This window comes from Budorcas taxicolor, chromosome 8, assembly GCF_023091745.1.
Source record: "Budorcas taxicolor isolate Tak-1 chromosome 8, Takin1.1, whole genome shotgun sequence".
Lineage (NCBI taxonomy): Eukaryota > Metazoa > Chordata > Mammalia > Artiodactyla > Bovidae > Budorcas > Budorcas taxicolor.
This window is the reverse complement of record NC_068917.1, coordinates 67,969,218-67,989,997: the sequence shown is the minus strand read 5'-3', so window position 1 is coordinate 67,989,997 and position 20,780 is coordinate 67,969,218. Positions and strand designations below refer to the sequence as shown.

Sequence of the window (20,780 nt, the reverse complement as noted above, 5' to 3'; positions counted from 1 at the left end):
AGCTGACAGCCACCACCAACTGCCAGATATTCAAGGCAGGCCATCTTAGACCAACCAGTTCAACTGACCTCGACCTGAATGTAGCCACATGAGTGAGCGCAGATGATACCTGAAGAGGAACTGCGAGACCAACCCACAGAATCGCGAGAAATGGTAAACTGTTATTATAAATCACTTAGTTTTAGGGTAGTCTGTTACACAGCATTACATAACTGAAGCAATCCTGATTTTACAGGCTGTATAGTCTAGTGGAAAAAACAGACAAGTAAGCCAGTAATCCACTGACAGTGCAAGCTGAGGATCTTTACAATAGGGATGCACAGGAAAGCTGTGGGAGCATATAGAAGGGAAAAAGCTTCAGGGTGGGAATGCACGCGTGTCAGAGGAAGGAGCATTCACTCTGAGGGCTAAAAAATAAGAGGCATTTTTAATTAACATGGGTAAGGGGACTGCCATATAACGATCCCAAGCTAACAAAGAATCTGAGGAAATACAACAGGAAGGGAAGAAAAGAGAAACAGAAAAAATAAACAGAAAATAAATGATACAGTGGCACACTTAAGTGCTGACATAATTACCTCAAATGTAAATGGTCTAAATAATATGAAACAAAAGAGTCCACAGTCCATGGGTTAGCACTGAATCGCAAGGCAATACACTTACCATTTGGTTTTCTGGGTTCTGTTCTCTGCAAGTCTGAGGAGAGCTGCTGCTCCTTCTGGGGGGCTCTGCTTGGAGACCCTCTACCTGGAGACCGTCTACAGGCTTTCCGCTCAGGGCCTTGGGCCTTGTCGCTGCAGGGGGGCTGTTTGCTGGGGGCCCAGCTCTGGCTCTGGGGCTCAGCTTGGGTGCTGGGCAGACAGAGAGCAGCATGGGGTCTGCAGGAATCTGGGCTTAGCCTTCCTTTCTGCTGTTCTGCCTCTCTCCGCTTGTTTTCTTCTTCTCGTTTCCTGGGAACAAAACCAAGGGCAAAGAGGAAAATATTCAGAGTGTTACCTATTCAAGTACTCTTGAGTGAGATTTGATTTTTAAAAGGAGCTACAGCTTACTCCTTGGAAGAAAAGTTATGACCAACCTAGATAGCATATTCAAAAGCAGAGACATTACTTTGCCAACAAAGGTCCGTCTAGTCAAGGCTATGGTTTTTCCAGTGGTCATGTATGGATGTGAGAGTTGGACTGTGAAGAAAGCTGAGTGCCGAAGAATTGATGCTTTTGAACTGTGGTGTTGGAGAGGACTCTTGAGAGTCCCTTGGACTGCAAGGAGATCCAACCAGTCCATCCTAAAGGAGATCAGCCCTGGGATTTCTTTGGAGGGAATGATGCTGAAGCTGAAACTCCAGTACTTTGGCCACCTCATGTGAAGAGTTGACTCATTGCCAAAGACTTTGACGTTGGGAGGGATTGGGGGCAGGAGAAGGGGATGACAGAGGATGAGATGGCTGGATGGCATCACTGACTCGATGGACGTGAGTCTGAGTGAACTCCGGGAGTTGGTGATGGACAGGGAGGCCTGGCATGCTGCGATTCATGGGGTCGCAAAGAGTTGGACATGACTGAGCGACTGAACTGAACCACAACACGGGGGGATTTGGTAATTCACAATTTCACAGATTCCTGACTTTTGTATCTGAAAGGATGATGGAGCTGGAAAGAACCTTACAGGTCAACCTGTGCCCAGCTGGGAGACACATGACATGAAACTGTTTGGTGAGATACAACAGGATCCCATTGTGTGTCCCCAAGCTTGTGATCCCCAGAGCTGTAACTACACTCTTTTCTCCTCTTCCAGAAAGTACATCAGAATGCAACTGAGAATGATAAGCATAGGGGTAACCTTTAATCTTCTCTATTCATTAAAAAGACCACTGGCAAACCTTAACAATTACATGAAAAAATTATGCAAGAAGACCTTGAATAAGTCACTTTCCTGTCGAAGACTCGGTTTCTCCAGGTCTCAGGCTTGTTTGATAGCTCTGTGTGTGTGCACATGTGTGCTCAGTTTTGCAACCCCATGGACTGTAGCCCGCCAGACTCCTCTGTCATGGAATTTTCCAGGCAAGAATACTGGAGTGGGTTGTCACTTTCTGCCCCAGGGGATCTTCCTGAGCTAGGTATTGAGCCTAAGTCTCTTGTGTCTCCTGCATTGGCAGGTGGATTCTTTACCATTAGTGCCACCGAGAAGCGCTTATATGATAGCTAATAATCCTGAACTGATTTAAGAGTCTGTTTGGATGTCTTGTGAAAGCCCCAGTGGCTCAAATGGTAAAGAATCTGCCTGCAAAGCAGGAGACGCAAGAGACTTAGGCTCTTGATCCCTGGGTTGAAAAGATCCCTTGGAGAAGGAAATGGTTACCCACTCCAGTATTCTTGCCTGGAGAATGCATGGACAGAGGAGCCTGGCAGGCTGCAGTCCATGGGGTCACGAGGAGCCAGACACGACTGAGTGACCAATAGTTCTCTTTTCACTTCTAGAATGTCTTGATAAAATCACGGCTGTGTTTTATACTGAGATGGAGAGATTTCTTTTATCAGAGTATCTGGTATCAGGGTCCCTCTAAGCTGGGGGCCTTGTTTAGACAAATACTTTAATAAGCTTGAGGACAGGATTGAGAGCTGATAGAAGGTGAGACCCTCAGGGCCTAGGTGATGACTGACTCTGAGGCTCCAGAGAAGAGGCCTGATCTGTCAAGATACAAAGAATTTATTTGCAGTTCCTGACAGGGAGGGAAGAGATGAAAGAACAAGAGGGAGAACAGAGGCGGAAGAAAGAGGAGGTAGAAGACTGGGTACCGTGTGGAGCAAGGGTGGGACAGAGAATCCGCCCAGGGTGAGGGGACAGCCAAGGACTTTAGATCCGTGATTCACACACTTTAAGGACTGGAATCTCCTGGGATCTTGGTAAAACCTAGATGCTGACTTGTCAGGCCTGGGGTTGGGCTCAAGATTTTGTATTTCTATCAAGCACCCAGGTCATACAGGTACTATCGGGCCTCTGACCACACCCTGAGAAGCAAAGCTTAAGAGAACAGGCAAGTCTCATGAGGACTGTTAACTATACTCAGGTGCACTGTTAATTATACCATTATGGGATATGAAATGGGGTCGTCTTGATGACACCAGCTTTCTGGAAGGTCCCATGCTCATACATGCCTTTTCATAAGCAACCTGAAAGCTGCAGGGCTAAGGTCCCAGACACAGAAGCAAGAGCGGAGACAGAGACCCCAAGCCCCCAGGAAGTCACAGAATTCAGATTTCCATAGACTGTGCAATTTGAAGCAAAGCTTATTTATATCTCAAGGGACAGGGAAGACCAGACGACAGATATCTGAGTCACACTTCAATAGAAAGCCTGGTCAACTCAACTCGTCTCTTGGCCTGTGCTGTGAAGCCCTCCTGATAGGTTCCCACTGGGGGCCACCCCAGAGACAGTGTTCCGGTGGGTCGTGCTGACTCCAGCGCAGCTCGAACGTTCTCGTTCAGCTGTAGTCTTGATACAGGCCTCTCCAAGCACTGACACTGGCATATGCTGCACTGCAATCGACCTGTCATCCTCAGGGCCTGCAGTTCACATGGATGGTGCCATTTCAGTGTGATTCGAATGGGAGAAGCCTGCTTTCAGAAGAAAGTGGAAGTATCTGGGTGGCAGAGGTGCTGCTAATTGATCTAACAACCTTGCTCCTGGCAGGGAGGTGGGGAGCTGTTCTCTTTACGAGGCTGGATGAATAGAACTGCTTTAAGAGAACGTTGGTCCTGCAGACAGACAGGCGTGTGGGGTTGCCCAGCTTGGCACCTGAATGGATATATCACTGCCATCAACGGGGCCTTTGAGGTGACAACCTAGACTTTGTTATTTGAGCAGTCATTTATTTCGCTTTGTTTTAGGAGACCAAACAGCTCTCCTTTTCAATTCCAAGAAGCCGCTGTATAATTAGCCCTGGGGGGCAAACTTTGTCACTGCAGACCTTTCTGGGCCTCCCACGAGGACAGCCATGGGACAAACAGGGGACCCAGCCTTTCAGAGTGATCAGGCTGGCCAGCACTTGGGGAGCTCTGCTTTTTTAAGACTCCTCTGGAGGGGGAGGTTTGCAGAGGGGTTGGTTTTTCATTGTGGTAGAACTCAGTAAGCCGGGAGAAAGAATGTAAACAGAAGAATATATAATTACACCTTCAGCGGATGAACAGAATTAATGTTTTTCAAAAACTGATGCATTTTGCACTTAAAAAAATCTTTCAATGCACACATTCCACAAATGTGCATTTCACGAGAGCTGTGGTTATTGATGTAAAAGTTGTGATCACTGAGGAGAAGGAGGGGGGATTAGAACTGGGAATTATGCCTGACCTGCATCCTATTTTATCTATACTGCCACCTTGAAACAAAAAGCAACAACCACCACCACAGAGACACACACACACACACAGGAAACAGCTCCTGAGAACAGAACATGATCCTGTGTGTGTGTGTGTGCGTGTGTTAGTTTCCCTGGGAAAAAAAGGTCCAGAACCACTGCTCAGAGTCTGAAAGAATCTCACTTTACTGAGGCCAGGCTCTTATTTGGCAGATAAGGAAACTGAGGCAGAGAGCTTAGTGACTTGCCCAATGTTACATGCTAAACTATATACAGAACTGAGCTGAACTTGGCAGCTTAACTTCTTCCTGTAAAATTCACCTCACAAAATCATTTGTAAAAATGTCAATCTTCTATCACGTAAAAAATGAATTGGGTCATAAGAAGAAAGTGGCAACATCACATCAAAGTAACCATTAACAGCATTTCAAGCTAGCATCTAGCTTAGCTTTTAGTCTTAAACTCTTAGACTTAATAATTATCCTAAAATTTCAGTGTGTTTTCTCCGACTAATTTATTTCAGACTGTCAAAGATCTTTAATCTTCAGGGTGGGCCATGCTATACACTTGACCTATTTTTGTAAAGTTCAAGAAACAAATAAAAGAGGACAAACTAAAGTTATTCTACTTTACATGAAAATTTAAAGAGGAAAAAAAAAATCCTGGCCATGACACAGCAAGCAACATTTTAGCTGGACATTTATTAAGATGGCAGAATCTTAACCAGTCCCACATTTTCCTCCCCTTTTCCTCTACGGGAAATCAGCCAGACAACAGCTTCTGATGGGCTGCCAATTAGTCTGGCTTGTACTGTCTTTCTAGAGCAATTTGAACCGCTCCCTAGAGGCTTACAGTATAAAACTGTAAGAAAGCCAACCAGGGATCAGATCTCTGACAACATCTGCTTCAGGTGCTGTCCACCACACGGTGAAGAGGGTCTCCAAAGGATGGACTAGAGGAACCAAGGGTTGTTTCACCCAGGGGAAAAAAGACCAGAAGCACGCTTTGCTGGTGCAAATCTCCGAAGGGCTGTGGTGGCACAGAGATATACCCTGGAACTCTCCCAAGACAGATCTAAGACCCAAGGAGAGGACCTGACAAATGAGCAGCCTAGATGACAACAGCAAAAAAAAAAAAAAAAAACAATAAGAAACCAAGTGAGCTCTGCACTGTGGCAGTTATCATAGCCAATGAGGTTTATCCGAGCTGCAGTTATTGCTAATTGAAAACTTATCCAAGGAATGAATGCGGGTCAGTTGTAGTGAGTGGATGGAGCTAGAGCCTGTTATACAGAGTGAAGTCAGAAGGAGAAAAACGAATACTGTATATGAATGCATATATATGAAATCTAGAAAAACAGTACTGATGAACCTATTTATAAGGAAGAAATGGAGAGGCAGATACAGAGAACAGACTTGTGGGTACAGTGGGGAAAAGGGAGGGTAGGGTAGAACTAAGAGAGCACCAGTGACATATACAAGCTATGATGTGTGAACCAGAGTTGCTGGGGAGCTGCCATAGAACGCAAGGAGCACAGCCCGGCTCTCTGTGATGACCTAGAGGGGTGGGAGGGAGAGGAGAGGGAGGCTCAAGAGGGACAGGAGACATGTGCAGTTGTGACTAATTCCCCTTATTGTGTGGCGGAGGCCAACACAACATTCTAAAGCAATTATCCTCAATAAAAAAGAGAAGAAGGAAAAAAGAAACCAAATTATCAAAAGATTGCTTGTTGTGCAGAGAACTAGGTCAAGGGCAGTAACTTGAACGTTCCACAGCTTCAGCATCTCAGCATTGGATGCATCTGTTTGCACAAGACAGCACATGCTTTCCTCTGGGTCTGGAAAGTTAAAGTCCTGGAAGTTGATGGAGTTTTTTTTTTCCCTACCCCACTGTGTGGCTTCCACAGAGAGCTGTATTAATAGTTGTCCAGTTTCATCAAAAAGAAAGTAATTCTGCCAGACCCCACAGAAATAAAGCAGGCTCATTCTCATTCATGAGTACTCAAGTCGCCAGTGCCATCAATACAGGACTAAGAGAGGTTTGAGAGCTGTGATTAAAATGGTTTCCACAGGAAAGGAAGGTTAAGTTAGTGTGTCCTGCTGTTGCACTGATTACACCTGGGTTTGCCTTGGTGACTTTCTTGGTCATAGTCCTGGTGTAGGTTAGGGGCCTACTAATTTTCCTAACTTTCTCAAGGATTTAGAAGGATACTGGTATGCTCTGCTCGGTTAGCTCTGAGTCATAAGATTTTCCCTGAACAATGTTGCAGAATTGATGGTGGCAGCTTGGTGCCACTCTCTTAACAGCCATTGGAAACAACATGCACAGCTGACTAAGTGCTGGGTTAAGACAAAAGCTGACGGAGGGGCCTGCTGACCTTTGCACCAACAGTTATATATTGCATGTAAGTAAGAGAAAGAAGCAGGGCCCTTCCATGCCGGCCTATCAGATAGTGCTAGGATCTGGAGAGCCTACTGCATAAGCATGGCTGGGGGATGTTCCCCAGAACCAAGCCATGGCAGGAACCCTGGCTTAGGGTAAGACTGAGATCCAGGTGCCAACCTCCGCCCTTACTGGCTGAGTGATTTCAGGCAAGTTAATTGGTATTATCATCCCCTGCATGAAATGAGTTTAAGGACAGTTGCCTTGTTTACTTTACTGAGTTATTGTAAGGGTTTACTGTACAAGGATTTTGTAAGCTATAAAGAACTATATCAATATAAGTAATCAAGAGGAGAGTTATAACCAACCTAGATAGCATATTGAAAAGCAGAGACATTACTTTGTCAACAAAGGTCTGTTTAGTCAAAGCTATGGTTTTTCCAGTGGTCATGTATGGATGTGAGAGTTGGACTGTGAAGAAAGCTGAGCACTGAAGAATTGATGCTTTTGAACTGTGGTGTTGGAGAAGACTCTTGAGAGTCCCTTGGACTGCAAGGAGATCCAACCAGTCCATTCTAAAGGAGATCAGCCCTGGGTGTTCTTTGGAAGGAATAATGTTAAAGCTGAAACTCCAGTACTTTGGCCACCTCATGCAAAGACTTGACTCATTGGAAAAGACCCTGATGCTGGGAGGGATTGGGGGCAGGAGGAGAAGGGGACGACAGAGGATGAGATGGCTGGATGGCATCACGGACTCGATGGACGTGAGTTTGAGTGAACTCCGGGAGATGGCGATGGACAGGGAGGCCTGGCGTGCTGCAATTCATGGGGTCATAAAGAGTCAGACATGACTGAGTGACTGAACTGAACTGAACTGAAAGCTGTTAAGCTGTCACTGGTTCCGGCTGGAAGTGAAGAAATGTGGGTGTGGCATGAATGCCCCACCATCTAGGAGTTACAGGGCTGGGCCTGATGACATTTTCAGGAAATGCTCATTGTTGAAACCACACAACCCCTTTTTCTGTAGAAGCCATATTAATCACATCTCTCAAGCCTCTCTTGGGTGCGTGCTAAGTCATTTCAGTCATGTCCAACTCTTTATGACAGGCTGCCAGGCTCCATTGTTCATGTGATTCTCCAGGCAAGAATACTGGAGTGGGTTTCCATTTCCTCCTCCAGGGGAACTTCCCAACCCAGGGATCGAACCTGGGTCTCCTGCTTTGCAGGCAGATTCTTTATTATTACATGCTTGCTATTAAAAAGCAGACATCACTTCGCTGACAAAGGTCCATATAGTGAAAGCTACGGTTTTTCCATAGTCACACAGGGATATTGGAGAAGGAAATGGACACTCACTCTAGTATTCTTGCCTGGAAAATCCCATGGACAGAGGAGCCCGGTGGGCTACAGTCTAAGGAGTCGCAAAGAGTCAGACATCACTGACCAAGTAACAACATAGGGATATGAGAGTTGGATCATAAAGAAGGCTGAGCACCAAAGAATTGATGCCTTCGAATTGTGGTGCCAGAGAAGCCTCTTGAGAATCCACTGGACAACAAAGAGATCAAACCAGACAATCCTAAAAGAAATCAACCCTGAACAGTCATTAGAAGGACTAAGGCCGAAGCTCCAATACTTTGGTCACCTGATGCAAAGAGACAACTCATTGGAAAAGACTCTGATGCTAGGAAAGACTGAGGGCAGGAGGAGAAGATGGTGACAGAGGATGAAATGGCTGGATGTTATCACCGATTCAATGGACTTGAATTTGAACAAACTCTGAGAGATGGTGGAGGACAGAGGAGCCTAGTGTGCTACCGTCCATGGGGTCGCAAAGAGTCAGACAGGACTTAGTGACTGAAGAACAAGAAACATATCAGGGGCTTTAAGTCACTAGAAGTATGGAGGTACCTAACACAATCCCTGCTCTCCAGGAACTGACAATCTAGTTGGGAAATCAGACCCATTACTCCTGAAGATGCTGAATTCTAGATATGATGCATGCTAAAAGCATCTGAATGCAGAGTTCCAGAGAATAGCAAGAAGAGATAAGAAAGCCTTCTTCAGCGATCAATGCAAAGAAATAGAGGAAAACAACAGAATAGGAAAGACTAGAGATCTCTTCAAGAAAATTAGAGATACCAAGGGAACATTTCATGCAAAGAGGGGCTCGATAAAGGACAGAAATGGTCTGGACCTAACAGAAGCAGAAGATATTAAGAAGAGGTGGCAAGAATACACAGAAGAACTGTACAAAAAAGATCTTCATGACCCAGATAATCATGATGGTGTGATCACTAATCCAGAGCCAGACATCCTGGAATGTGAAGTCAAGAGGGCCTTGGAAAGCATCGCTACGAACAAAGCTAGTGGAGGTGATGGAAGTCCAGTTGAGCTATTTCAAATCATAAAAGATGATGCTGTGAAAGTGCTACACTCAATATGCCAGCAAATTTGGAAAACTCAGCAGTGGCCACAGGACTGGAAAAGGACAGTTTTCATTCCAATCCCAAAGAAAGGCAATGCCAAAGAATGCTCAAACTAATGCACAATTGCATTCATCTCACATGCTAGTAAAGTAATGCTCAAAATTCTCCAAGCCAGGCTTCAGCAATACGTGAACCATGAACTTCCTGATGTTCAAACTGGTTTTAGAAAAGGCAGAGGAACCAGAGATCAAATTGCCAACATCCACTGGATCATGGAAAAAGCAAGAGTTCCAGAAAAACATCTATTTCTGCTTTATTGACTATACCAAAGCCTTTGACTGTATGGATCACAATAAACTGTGGAAAATTCTGAAAGAGATAGGAATACCAGACCACTTGACCTGCCTCTTGAGAAATCTATATGCAGGTCAGGAAGCAGCAGTTAGAACTGGACATGGAACAACAGACTGGTTCCAAATAGGAAAAGGAGTACATCAAGGCTGTATATTGTCACCCTGCTTATTTAACTTACATACAGAGTACATCATGAGAAATGCTGGACTGGAAGAAACACAAGCTGGAATCAAGATTACTGGGAGAAATATCAGTAACCTCAGATATGCAGATGACACCACCCTTATGGCAGAAAGTGAAGAGGAGCTAAAAAGCCTCTTGATGAAAGTGAAAGTGGAGAGTGAAAAAGTTGGCCTAAAGCTCAACATTCAGAAAACAAAGATCATGGCATCTGGTCTCACCACTTCATGGGAAATAGATGGGGAAACAGTGGAAACAGTGTCAGACTTTATTTTTTTGGGCTCCAAAATCACTGCAGATGGTGACTGCAGCCATGAAATTAAAAGACGCTTACTCCTTGGAAGGAAAGTTATGACCAACCTAGATAGTATATTCAAAAGCAGAGACATTACTTTGCCAACTAAGGTCTGTCTAGTCAAGGCTATGGTTTTTCCAATGCTCATGTATGGATGTGAGAGTTGGACTGTGAAGAAAGCTGAGAGCCGAAGAATTGATGCTTTTGAACTGTGGTGTTGGAGAAGACTCTTGAGAGTCCCTTGGACTGCAAGGAGATCCAACCAGTCCATTCTAAGGGAGATCAGTCCTGGGATTTCCTTGGAAGGAATGATGCTAAAGCTGAAACTCCTGTACTTTGGCCACCTCATGCAAAGAGTTGACTCATTGGAAAAGACTCTGATGCTGGGAGGGATTGGGGGCAGGAGGAGAAGGGGACGACCCAGGATGAGATGGCTGGATGGCATCACTGACTCGATGGACGTGAGTCTGAGTGATCTCCGGGAGCTAGTGATGGACAGGGAGGTCTGGTGTGCTGCAATTCATGGGGTCTCAAAGAGTCGGACACGACTGAGCGACTGAACTGAACTGAACTGAAAACAGAAGTATTAATCCTGAGCTGGGGGTTGGGGATATGGGAGACTAATTAAACTGGAAGAGAAAAAAAAGGTTTCATAGAAATAATGTCAAAGTCAGAAAGGAGAGAAGTGAGAGAAGGTTATTTCAGGCAGACAGAGGGCACAGCTCTCATAGAATCTTTGACTCAGAAGAGATCTGAGAGCCCGGCTCTTTTATATAGTTTTTTAAATTCCTTATATATTTATCCTGGAGAGATGATAATTCAATTTATCCTGGAACATTTTCAGTGAGAGTAAACTGCTTACCTCAGAAGACAGAAAAGGTTTGGCTCTAACCTTTTCAGTTGGTACTGCATTGGATGGGGGCTGGGGTGGGGTCTGTCAGATTCTATCTCTTGATTGTTGCTGAAGCACAGGCTTAGTAATATTTGGTCTTTGACTTCCTTTCAAGGGAATAAGAAAATGTCATGCATTTTAGGATCTTTGACTTATAGAATGTTATAGCTGGAAGGAACCTTAGATATCATTTAGTCCAATCTTTTAAAAAAATATTTCTGTGATTCATGGACCATCTTAGAGAAGGTGATAAAAATCTAGATCCTCTCTTCCCACCAAATGCATATGAACTCATAACATACAAAATACTGCCTACAGTTTCAGGGCATTCATGGAGCCCCAAAACCTGTCCCAAACTAAAAAAATTTCTTTTTATTGAGAAACTGAGGCTCAGAGAGTGGAATGATGGAAGTGTTTTCACGCATCAGACCACAGGTGAGCAGAAGATTCAGACCTAAGGGTCAACCCTGAAGAAAGGCATTGATAAACGGAAGATGTTTGGGGAGCAGGCTGCAAGCGGATCTATTACAAAGTGAGAAAGAGAGCTGGGGTTGGAGTGCGAGTATCAGGAGCACCTTTTTTAATTATCTGGAAGTTGGTTTAGGAAGAGGATTTAGACTTTTCTCTTTTGCTTCAAGGGGCAGCTCAAGATCAAAAGGGAGAAAAGAACTTCTGCCAACAGTGTGACACTCCGTCATGTCCGATTCATTGTGACCCCATGGACTGTAGCCCACCAGGCTCCTCTGTCCATGGGATTCTCCAGGCAAGAATACTGGCAACAGAACTGTCCACTAATGAAATGTGCTGCCTTAGAGGCACAGAACTCCTTGTCACTTGACTTTTTGAGGACACAGAACAACCTCCCATTGAAGGAACTTGAGCATCATGAGAGCTTGAACTGGGTGACCCAAACTGGATTTGATTACATAACTCTTAAGAGACATAGTCTCATACACTAGTGAGAAAGAAGCTCAGGTCTCCCAAGAGCGTGGGCTGTAAGGAAAGCTGTAAGTGAGGAAATGAAGAAAGTTCAAGACGGTTGAGACGTCAGGTGTGAGGGTGAATGGGTGGAATTAGTGGAGAGAAAGGTGAGACTTGGAGATATAAGCAGAAGTAAAATGTTACAGGGTCTGACGTAGCATCACGAATGCTACTCAAGAATGATGCCTGTATAGGTTGGTGGGACAGAAGAATTGAAACAAAAGGACATTTCAGAAAGAGGAATTAGCACAGCTGGTGGTGGCAGCACTAGCAGGGAGATCAGGAGGTGAAAAGAGAGACAGTCCGTGGTGATGAGTTGTATGGTTCACACAGTGAGCCTGAAGTGACAGTGACAGCAGGGCGTGCAAATGGAAATGTCCAAAGATCTGACATGTTGGCAAGTAACAAAAGGACAGCAAAGTGGAAGTGCCTGGCAGAGAGCTGATGATCTAGGACTAGAGTTCCAGGAGATTAAGATGTCAGAGAGATGAAGGGGTTATCTACAAAGACAAAGTAATTTAAGTTTTAAGAGTAGATATATTTTCAGTGAAAAAAATATGGCAAGAAAAGAAGTTTAAAGGGTTAGCCTGTAGTGCTGACTTCAGTGTGGAGATGGTATAATTGAAAAGATGTATGAAGGGAGAGTTCAGAAAGTTAGAGGGGATCTGAGCTTAGAGAGTGAACAAAAACCCAGCAAAAAGGAAGCTTCAGGGAAAAGGAGCGATCAACATAAATACAGTCTTATTTTCATGTGCATTCAGCTCTGTGCTTTGGCAGGTAGATTACAGTAGTCATTTTGGCAACACATTGGAGGTGTAGTATGAGTTATAAAGTGCTTTTTAAATGGATTATAGGTATTTCCTAAACAAACAAACAAAAAAGCCTTAGAAAATATGACTAAAACGTCTCTCTTTCAATTTTTCTACCAGCAAAATAGAAATCACTTAAAGTTTAATCAGTCTCTTTGACACCCTTACTTTAAGGACGGTGATTTCTGCCATCCTAACATGAGAAATTGGGGAGGGTATGTTGAGGCAACGTGATGTGCCTGGGCCATCTTAGTCAATGAGGTGGCAGCAGCAAAGGCTACATTTAACATTCTGATTCCTGTTCCTTAAAACCAAATTCAAAACCAAAATGAAACACTGACTCACATTTTCAGGAATAACTTTTGAGAAATAAAATTAACACAAATTAAATCAGTAATTCTCGATTCAAATATTTCTCCTGGAGATCTAGGCTACAATGACTATTAGGAGGTGATGGTTAAGAAGTATTAAGAAACTCATTTACTCCCTATAATGAGGAAGACTGTGACTGAGAAAAAGTAAAGGAAGCTAAAATTTTCAGTTTTGGTAATTTCAATGATTATCACAGTAAGCACAGCTCCCAAGAAACTAAGAATTAAGAACAGGGCCTCCCTCATGGCTCAGTGGTAAAGAATCTGCCTGCCAATGGGTTTGATCCTTGATCTGGGAAGATCCCACATGCTGTAGAGCAACTAAGCCTGTGTGCCACAACTACTGAGCTTGAGCTCTAGCACCCAGGAGCCACAACTACTGAAGCTCATGCATCCTTAAGCCCCTGCTCTGCAACAAGAGAAGCCATCTCAAAAAGAAGTCTGTGCACCACAAAAAGAGTAGCCCACCTCCCTGCAACTAGAGAAAAAGCCGCATAGTAAGGAAGACCCAGCACAGCCACATACACACACACACACACACACACACACACACACACACACACACAAAGAATCTTCCTGTGATCTTTATCATCAGATGTTTTGGTTATATACCTGCTAATGCAATACTCTCTTCCTATTTAAAATACCCAACACGTATATAACAGAAAAGTCAAACCAAAACATAATCTAAAATCAATCACTCACAGTAAAAACAATCACAATGTATAATAAACTTCCTGGGTGGCTCAGATGGTAATGCATCTGCCTGCAATGCAGGAGACCCAGGTTTGATCCCTGGGTCAGGGAAGATCCCCTGGAGAAGGAAATGGCAACCCACTCTACTATCCTTGCTGGGAAAATCCCATGGACAGAAAATTCTGGTGAGCTACAGTCCATAGGGTCTCAAACAGTCAGACAGAGCTGAGCAACTAACAGTTTCAGATTTATAACAGGCACAAATGACTATTTCACACACTATATCATTACCTAAACAAGTGTGAGGTCCTCGAAGCAAGTACTATTTTCTCCTTAGGCTCAAGTCAAGAGTGTTGTATGTGCAGTAAGAATTCAATCAGTATTTCTGGAATAAACTGCATTAGTTAGTAGGGATTTGTTAAGGAATAGGTAAGGAAAAGCAAGTTATTTGTACAAGTCGGTTGCTTTAATCAAATCAAAATTAGACCTATATTTGTCTAGTAGAAGCAGGCTAGATATTGGCATGAGTTTCTCTTGAAAAGGTAGGAAGAGTGAGAGGACCAGATATTCCTTTGTGGCTTACTGCAGGCAGTGCCCTCACCCCCAGCTCCTCGCCATGGCTGGGTATGGCAGTGATGTGTCCCAGAGTTAGAACCCTGAGGACTAACCTAGAGGAACAGCCACCAAGTGGAGACAAGGCCACGGTCCTTCCTGTTGGCCTCAGTCCCCTGAAGCACTGGTGAGCAGAAGTGGGGAGGTGACGTGGATGTAGGGATCACAGTTACTTCAGATTCCCTCCTGGTTCCCTCTCCTGGCCCCTCCCACCACCGTGCCCCCTTCCACACTGACTCCTGAGTTGTGAGAACACAGTCTCTAGAGTTCACACTTACTTGGCAGCAGCGTCCTTTCTCAATTGTTCATGCTTCATGAGGAGATTTTTCCGGTCTCGGAAAGCTTTGCGGACCTTGTACCCTTTGTAGACGGCCTGGATCTTGAAGGCAGCGATGTCCTGTATAGCTGCGATGGACAGGGCACCATGCTCCAGCATGAACTGGATCACTTCATGACGCTCCCCAAGCAGAGCATAATCCAGGGGGGTGTACCTGAAGTAGGGAGATTTTTTTTTAAGTGTTGTAAGGTAATTCAGAGCACAGTTAAACTGGTGACATTATGCAGTGGGAGGAAACCTCATTCTAAGATGTCGAATACTCCTGAGGCATGGCTATCTTCTGTCCTCCGGGGCTGTTCCTTTTTCTCTGAGGAGCACAGAACAAGGGTGGAGCTGGTACCTGGTGTTTTGCACTGCTGACCATGTCTATTCCTCAGTTTTGCTCACTTGCTCACAAATTAGGGGCTTTGAGAATACATGATCACTTTTCTTCCTCACCATGTTCTAAGTAATTCCTTAATCCTATCTAAAAAACACTGCAAATAATATTCTGTGAGGTTCCTAAGTTTGAGCCCATGATTACTGATAGTTAATGTTTATGAAATGCAAAATATATCTCCAAATGGAGAGAGTTAGTCTGTGAGAAGAATGGCCCTTTAAACCCCTGCAGAAATGATGGATTACTAAACAGAGTTGGGACAACTGTATGGTCATCTGGGAAAACAAAAAGAAAAGATTCCTACATCACTTTCACTCCAAAATGAATGCTAGATGAAGTAATGATCTAATTTTTTTTTCTAAGGAAATTTCCTGGTGGTCCAGTGGTTAGGACTCTGTGTTCTCACTGCTGAGGGCCAACGTTCAATCCCTACTTGGGGAATTAAGATCCCGTAAGCTGCATGGTATGGCCAGAAAAAAAAAAAGTGAAAGTAGAAGAAAAAATCATGGATGATTTTTAAAAATATTGGAATGGGAAGTTTTTTCCCAAAGAAAGATACAGGATGCAGAAACCTTAAGACTGATAAATCCAAGTACATAAAAATAACAAATATCTATAGGGCAAAAACACCAATAACAAAGACAAAAGACAGTTCTTCAAGCAGGAAATACTAGGGGCTACTAGCATATAAAAATATGTTCAATGTCACTCATTTAAGAGAAATACAATTTAAGACTAATATGAGTGAGCACTTTAATCTAAAGATTAATTTAGCAAAGACCAGAAAGTTTAATAACACACTGTGCTGGCGAGGATGGAGGGAGACAGGCTCTCTACGTACTAGGGAGGCAATCTGGCAATATACTTCACAATTATCCATGTATCTGCCCTCTGCCATAGCCTCTTCACTTATAGGCATTCATCCAGTAGATCTGCTCTCCTCTGAAGTTCTTTATGTATAAGGATATTCACAGAAGCACAGTTTGAAACAGTAAAACAGTGGAAAGTGAAAGTGAAGTCGCTCAGTCGTGCGACTCTTTGCCACCCCATGGACAGTAGCTTTCACCAAGCTCCTCTGTCCATGGGATTTTCAAGGCAAGAGTACTGGAGTGGGTAGCCATTTCCTTCTCTAGGGAATCTTCTCAACCCAGGGATCGAACCCAGGTCTCTCACATTATAGACCAGACGCTTTACCGTCTGAGCCAAAAGGGAAGTCTGGAAACAACCTCAATTCCATCAATGGTGAAAGTGTAAGTCATTCAGTCATGTCCGACCCTTTGTGATCCCATGGATTATAGAGTCCATGGAATTCTCCAGGCCAGATTACTGGAGTAGGTTCAGTTCAGTTCAGTTCAGTCGCTCAGTCATGTCCAACTCTTTGCGACCCCATGAATAGCAGCACGCCAGGCCTCCCTGTCCATCACCATCTCCCGGAGTTCACTCAGACTCATGTCCATCGAGTCCGTGATGCCATCCAGCCATCTCATCCTGGGTCATCCCCTTCTCCTCCTGCCCTCAATCCCTCCCAGCATCAGACTCTTTTCCAATGAGACAACTCTTCGCATGAGGTGGCCAAAGTACTGGAGCTTCAGCTTCACCATCAGTCCTTCCAAAGAACACCCAGGACTGATCTCCTTTAGGATGGACTGGTTGGATCTCCTTGCAGTCCAAGGGACTCTCAGGAGTCTTCAATACCACAGTTCAAAAGCATCAATTCTTGGGCGCTCAGCTTTCTTCACAGTCCAACTCTCATATCCATACATACATGACCACAGGAAAAACCATAGCCTTGACTAGACGGACCTTTATTGGCAAAGTGATGTCTCTGTTTTTGAATATACTATCTAGGTTGGTCATAACTCTCCTTCCAAGGAGTAAGCGTCTTTTAATTTCGTGGCTGCAATCACCATCTGCAGTGATTTTGGAGCCCCCAAAAATAAAGTCTGACACTGTTTCCACTGTTTCCCCATAAGTTGCTGTTCTCTTCTCCAGGGGGATCTTCCCAACACAGGGATTGAACCCAGGTCTCCCGCATGGCAGGCAGCAGATTCTTTACCAGTTGAGCCACCAGGGAAGCCCAAGAAAACTGGCGTGGGTAGCCTAATTCTTCTCCAGCAGACCTTTCCGATCCAGGAATCAAACTGGGGTGACTTGCACTCAGGCAAATTCTTTACCAGCTGAGCTACCAGGGAAGCCCTCCATCAATATAGGACTGGTTAAATAAAGTACAGGCCATCCCATCATAAAGTCACCTGCATAAAGCAGCCATTATTGTGTACATGAATAAACAAGGAACAATCACCAGGATGACTTGTTCAGTGAAGGAAAAAAGAAAAAGTAAGAAACCAGAACAGTATTATGATGTGCTTTACTGACATAAAAAGAATATATCCCTATATTCTCACCTATGTAAAATATTGATATAACTCTCTAGGAGTTTCCCAAGAAAATGTGACAGTGATGTCTCTGGGGAGGAAGCTAGCTGTCTCAGCTGTTTTACTAAATGCCCTTTTATGCTTTTTAAATTTTGTACAGTGTACATACCTTTTTGATAAGTATATTATTTAGAAAAGATGGATATTATTATTATCATAGAGTTATATATTAGAATTTCAACTGAATACTTTCTAGATCTGTGATTTTAGGCAGATTAAAAAAAAATACATCTTCTCTATTTTTGGAATCTACAACAAACCAGGTAAATATAGAGAAGAAAATAACAGTCATCTACACTCTCACTCTCAGAGTTAACCACTGTTAATATTAATATCTTAGGAAGTATGTTTCCTTTTTTAAAGAGAAATAATTACTTTGTAAAAATGACATACAGTTTAAGAATTCAAATGATGTAAAAAGTACTAAAATTTGAAGTAAAGAAAATACCCCCAACCATCCAACTGTGGTAATAACAATGGTTGTCACTTCCTGACCAACTTATGCCCCACTTATCCTCGTACAGATTTGGCATGATGACAGAATAAAATAATCAGTGTGAAGAAGGCAGCAGTGTGCCTGGCATGAGGGAAGCAGCTCATAAAAGTTAGTGTGATTAGTGCTATTACAGGACTCACACTGCAGTGCTTATGTGTTGGTGATAGCACTTATCACGAATATTATTTGCACAGACCCAAACTAGCATTTATGACCGCTGAACAACTGCCAGATCAGCTTCCTCTGGATGACTGTCACTGAGTCAGTGCAGTCACAAGTGTTGGAAGGAAATAATCAGCTGATTGAAGAGCTGGAAAAATGATGACTATATGGGTGCATGATTAGACTCAGAAAATCAGCCAATGATTATAGAAAAGAAACTCTTCAAAACTCACCTAACAGTCACAGTAAGATACAAAAGGAAGAGGTTTTCAGTAAATGCAAAGGGTAGTTTGGTCACTTTAGTCAGGAGACTCCAAAGTCAGAAGGAAGTTCTTGAATGCTAAAATGAATGAACCCCCGTTTAAGGACAGCTTGATCTGCTAATATTATTCAGAAACCAGAAGGCCATAAAGTAGAGGTGCCTGAATAAACTTTAAAACATTATTTACATGTAAATAGCATTTTGTAGGAGAAGGCAATGGCAACCCACTCCAGCACTCTTGCCTGGAAAATCCCATGGACGGAGGAGCCTGGCAGGCTGCAGTGCAGTCCATGGGGTCGCAAAGAGTCGGACACGACTGAGCGACTTCACTTTCACTTTTCACTTTCATGCATTGGAGAAGGAAATGGTAACCCACTCCAGTGTTCTTGCCTGGAGAATCCCAGGGACGGCGGAGCCTGGTGGGCTGCGGTCTATGGGGTCGCACAGAGTTGGACACGACTGAAGCGACTTAGCAGCAGCAGCGTATTTTGTAAATTCAGAAGAACTTTTACAAAAGCCACTATATATTCTAAAATGCCTTTCATGACTGTACTTTTCCCAATAGAAAAAAATCATCAGAGTCAGAGAACCACTGCAGTGAATTTGACAGATTTAGTTTAACACCCTCACTATAACAGACCTGGAAAGATTAAGCAACATGCTGAAGTCTAGGTAACTAGTTACCTGCAAAACGTAGATGGGATTATAATCAGATGTTGCCCTGTTCAGTACAGTAATCCTTCCATAGTTCATCTCTCAGTCACTGAATATATGTCTCCTACGGAATGAAACTGCTTCTAAATCAATGTGCAAATGACATATGCAGTTTTATTAAGCCTGATCATTTTTTTTATAATTATTAATACACAGTATCTTTCACATAGTATACAAGAAGGATTATCAAAATATGGCTTATGAAAGTGAGGCCCAAGTTATGTGTTTACTTACAAATATGACAAAAAGAAATGACATGGGCATAATATTACCTAAAGAATGCTGAACCGGAGGTCAGCAGACCTGTGTGACCCTGGGCATTCTCTTCACTTCTCTGAGTTTGTTTCCTCATTTGTAAAAGGTGAAAGGAAGGGGAAAAGAAGAACTAGATTTCTCAGGCTGCTTGTGGATGGAAAGTTGCATTTCAAATATGTTAAATATTTTTATTATAAAAAAAATCACATTTTTATTATGAGAAACTAAGCATAAACAAAAGCAGAGCGAACAGCACACTAACGCTTTATACACTCATTACCCAAATAATTAGCAAAATTTTTCTACATTCACTTCATCTACTCCTTTCTTTTTTATTTTTGCTCAAATATTTTAAAAGCAAATCCCAGAGGAATTCCCTGGTGGATCCAGTGGTCAGCACTCAGAGATTTCACTGCCATGGGCCCAGTTTCAAACCCTTGTGGGGAAAGATCCCACAAGCCATCAATCAATCAATCAATAAAGCAAATCCCAGACTCCGATCATTTAATCTCTCTGCATTTTAGATTTATCTATAATAGGGTGAACATAATCACAATGCCATTGTATTAACAAAATTAACAGGAATTCCTTAGCAAGATCTAATGCCTACTCTAAACACACATTTTCCTGATTTTCTTTTAAAAAACGTCTTTTTCCTTTTTTTTTTTTTTTTACAATTAGTTTCTTCAAATTACTTCTCGGTCAATTTTTGACTCAAGTAGACACAAACTAAATATCTAGCAAGGCTTTAAGACTAAAGTCTATACTTAGTGTTTAGGCAACTGACCACATTGTGATTACTACTATTGAATCTTTCTTCATCCCAAACTCAACTGAGACACATTCTAGCGCTGTGAATATTCCCATCTATGTCAGGGTATGGCTGTCAGATAGTTATTGACTGAAAGCCAGCAGTAGGTGGCAAAAATTATGTCTATACAGAGAACATCAAGCAGTTTGTGTCAATGCATGTGAAGTAAAAATTAACAGTACATTGATGGTAACCAGTCAAGAAACAATGCAGATAAAGACAAGAGACAAGATACAATTGGACTTGCCATGTGGGAATGGTCTGATGGAACAAGTAGAATGCCTAAACTGGAATGTCAATAAACATAAAAGGCAGTGCCAAGTTCTGACATCTGTACATCAAGGTGCATTGCTGATGAAACATTAAAACAGACTGGGATATTGCCACTGTCTCTTTTCATCCATAGACTGGCAAGCACACTTTGGAGGATTTTTCCTTTGGTCTTTTGGTCTGTAATTAACATATGCTTGCTCCAGGAGGTGGTAAGTTTCTTAATTCATAAGCTTACTTAGGTCTGAAATTCAAAATTCAGCATATAAATGGACATTGAATTACAAAAAAATTATTTTTTTATTGT

General features: G+C 43.0%; 1 protein-coding gene across 1 annotated transcript in view; it reads right to left on the bottom strand.

Moving 5' to 3' along the window:
* Nucleotides 1-20,780, bottom strand: part of INVS (inversin) — a 133,783-nt gene that overhangs the window by 24,107 nt on the left and 88,896 nt on the right. Inside the window, exons 12-13 of the mRNA XM_052644796.1 lie at nucleotides 14,631-14,843; nucleotides 664-950 (exon numbers count right to left, since the gene is read on the bottom strand). Coding sequence (XP_052500756.1) covers nucleotides 664-950; nucleotides 14,631-14,843 — 500 coding nt within the window. The remainder of the gene's footprint in view (nucleotides 1-663; nucleotides 951-14,630; nucleotides 14,844-20,780) is intronic.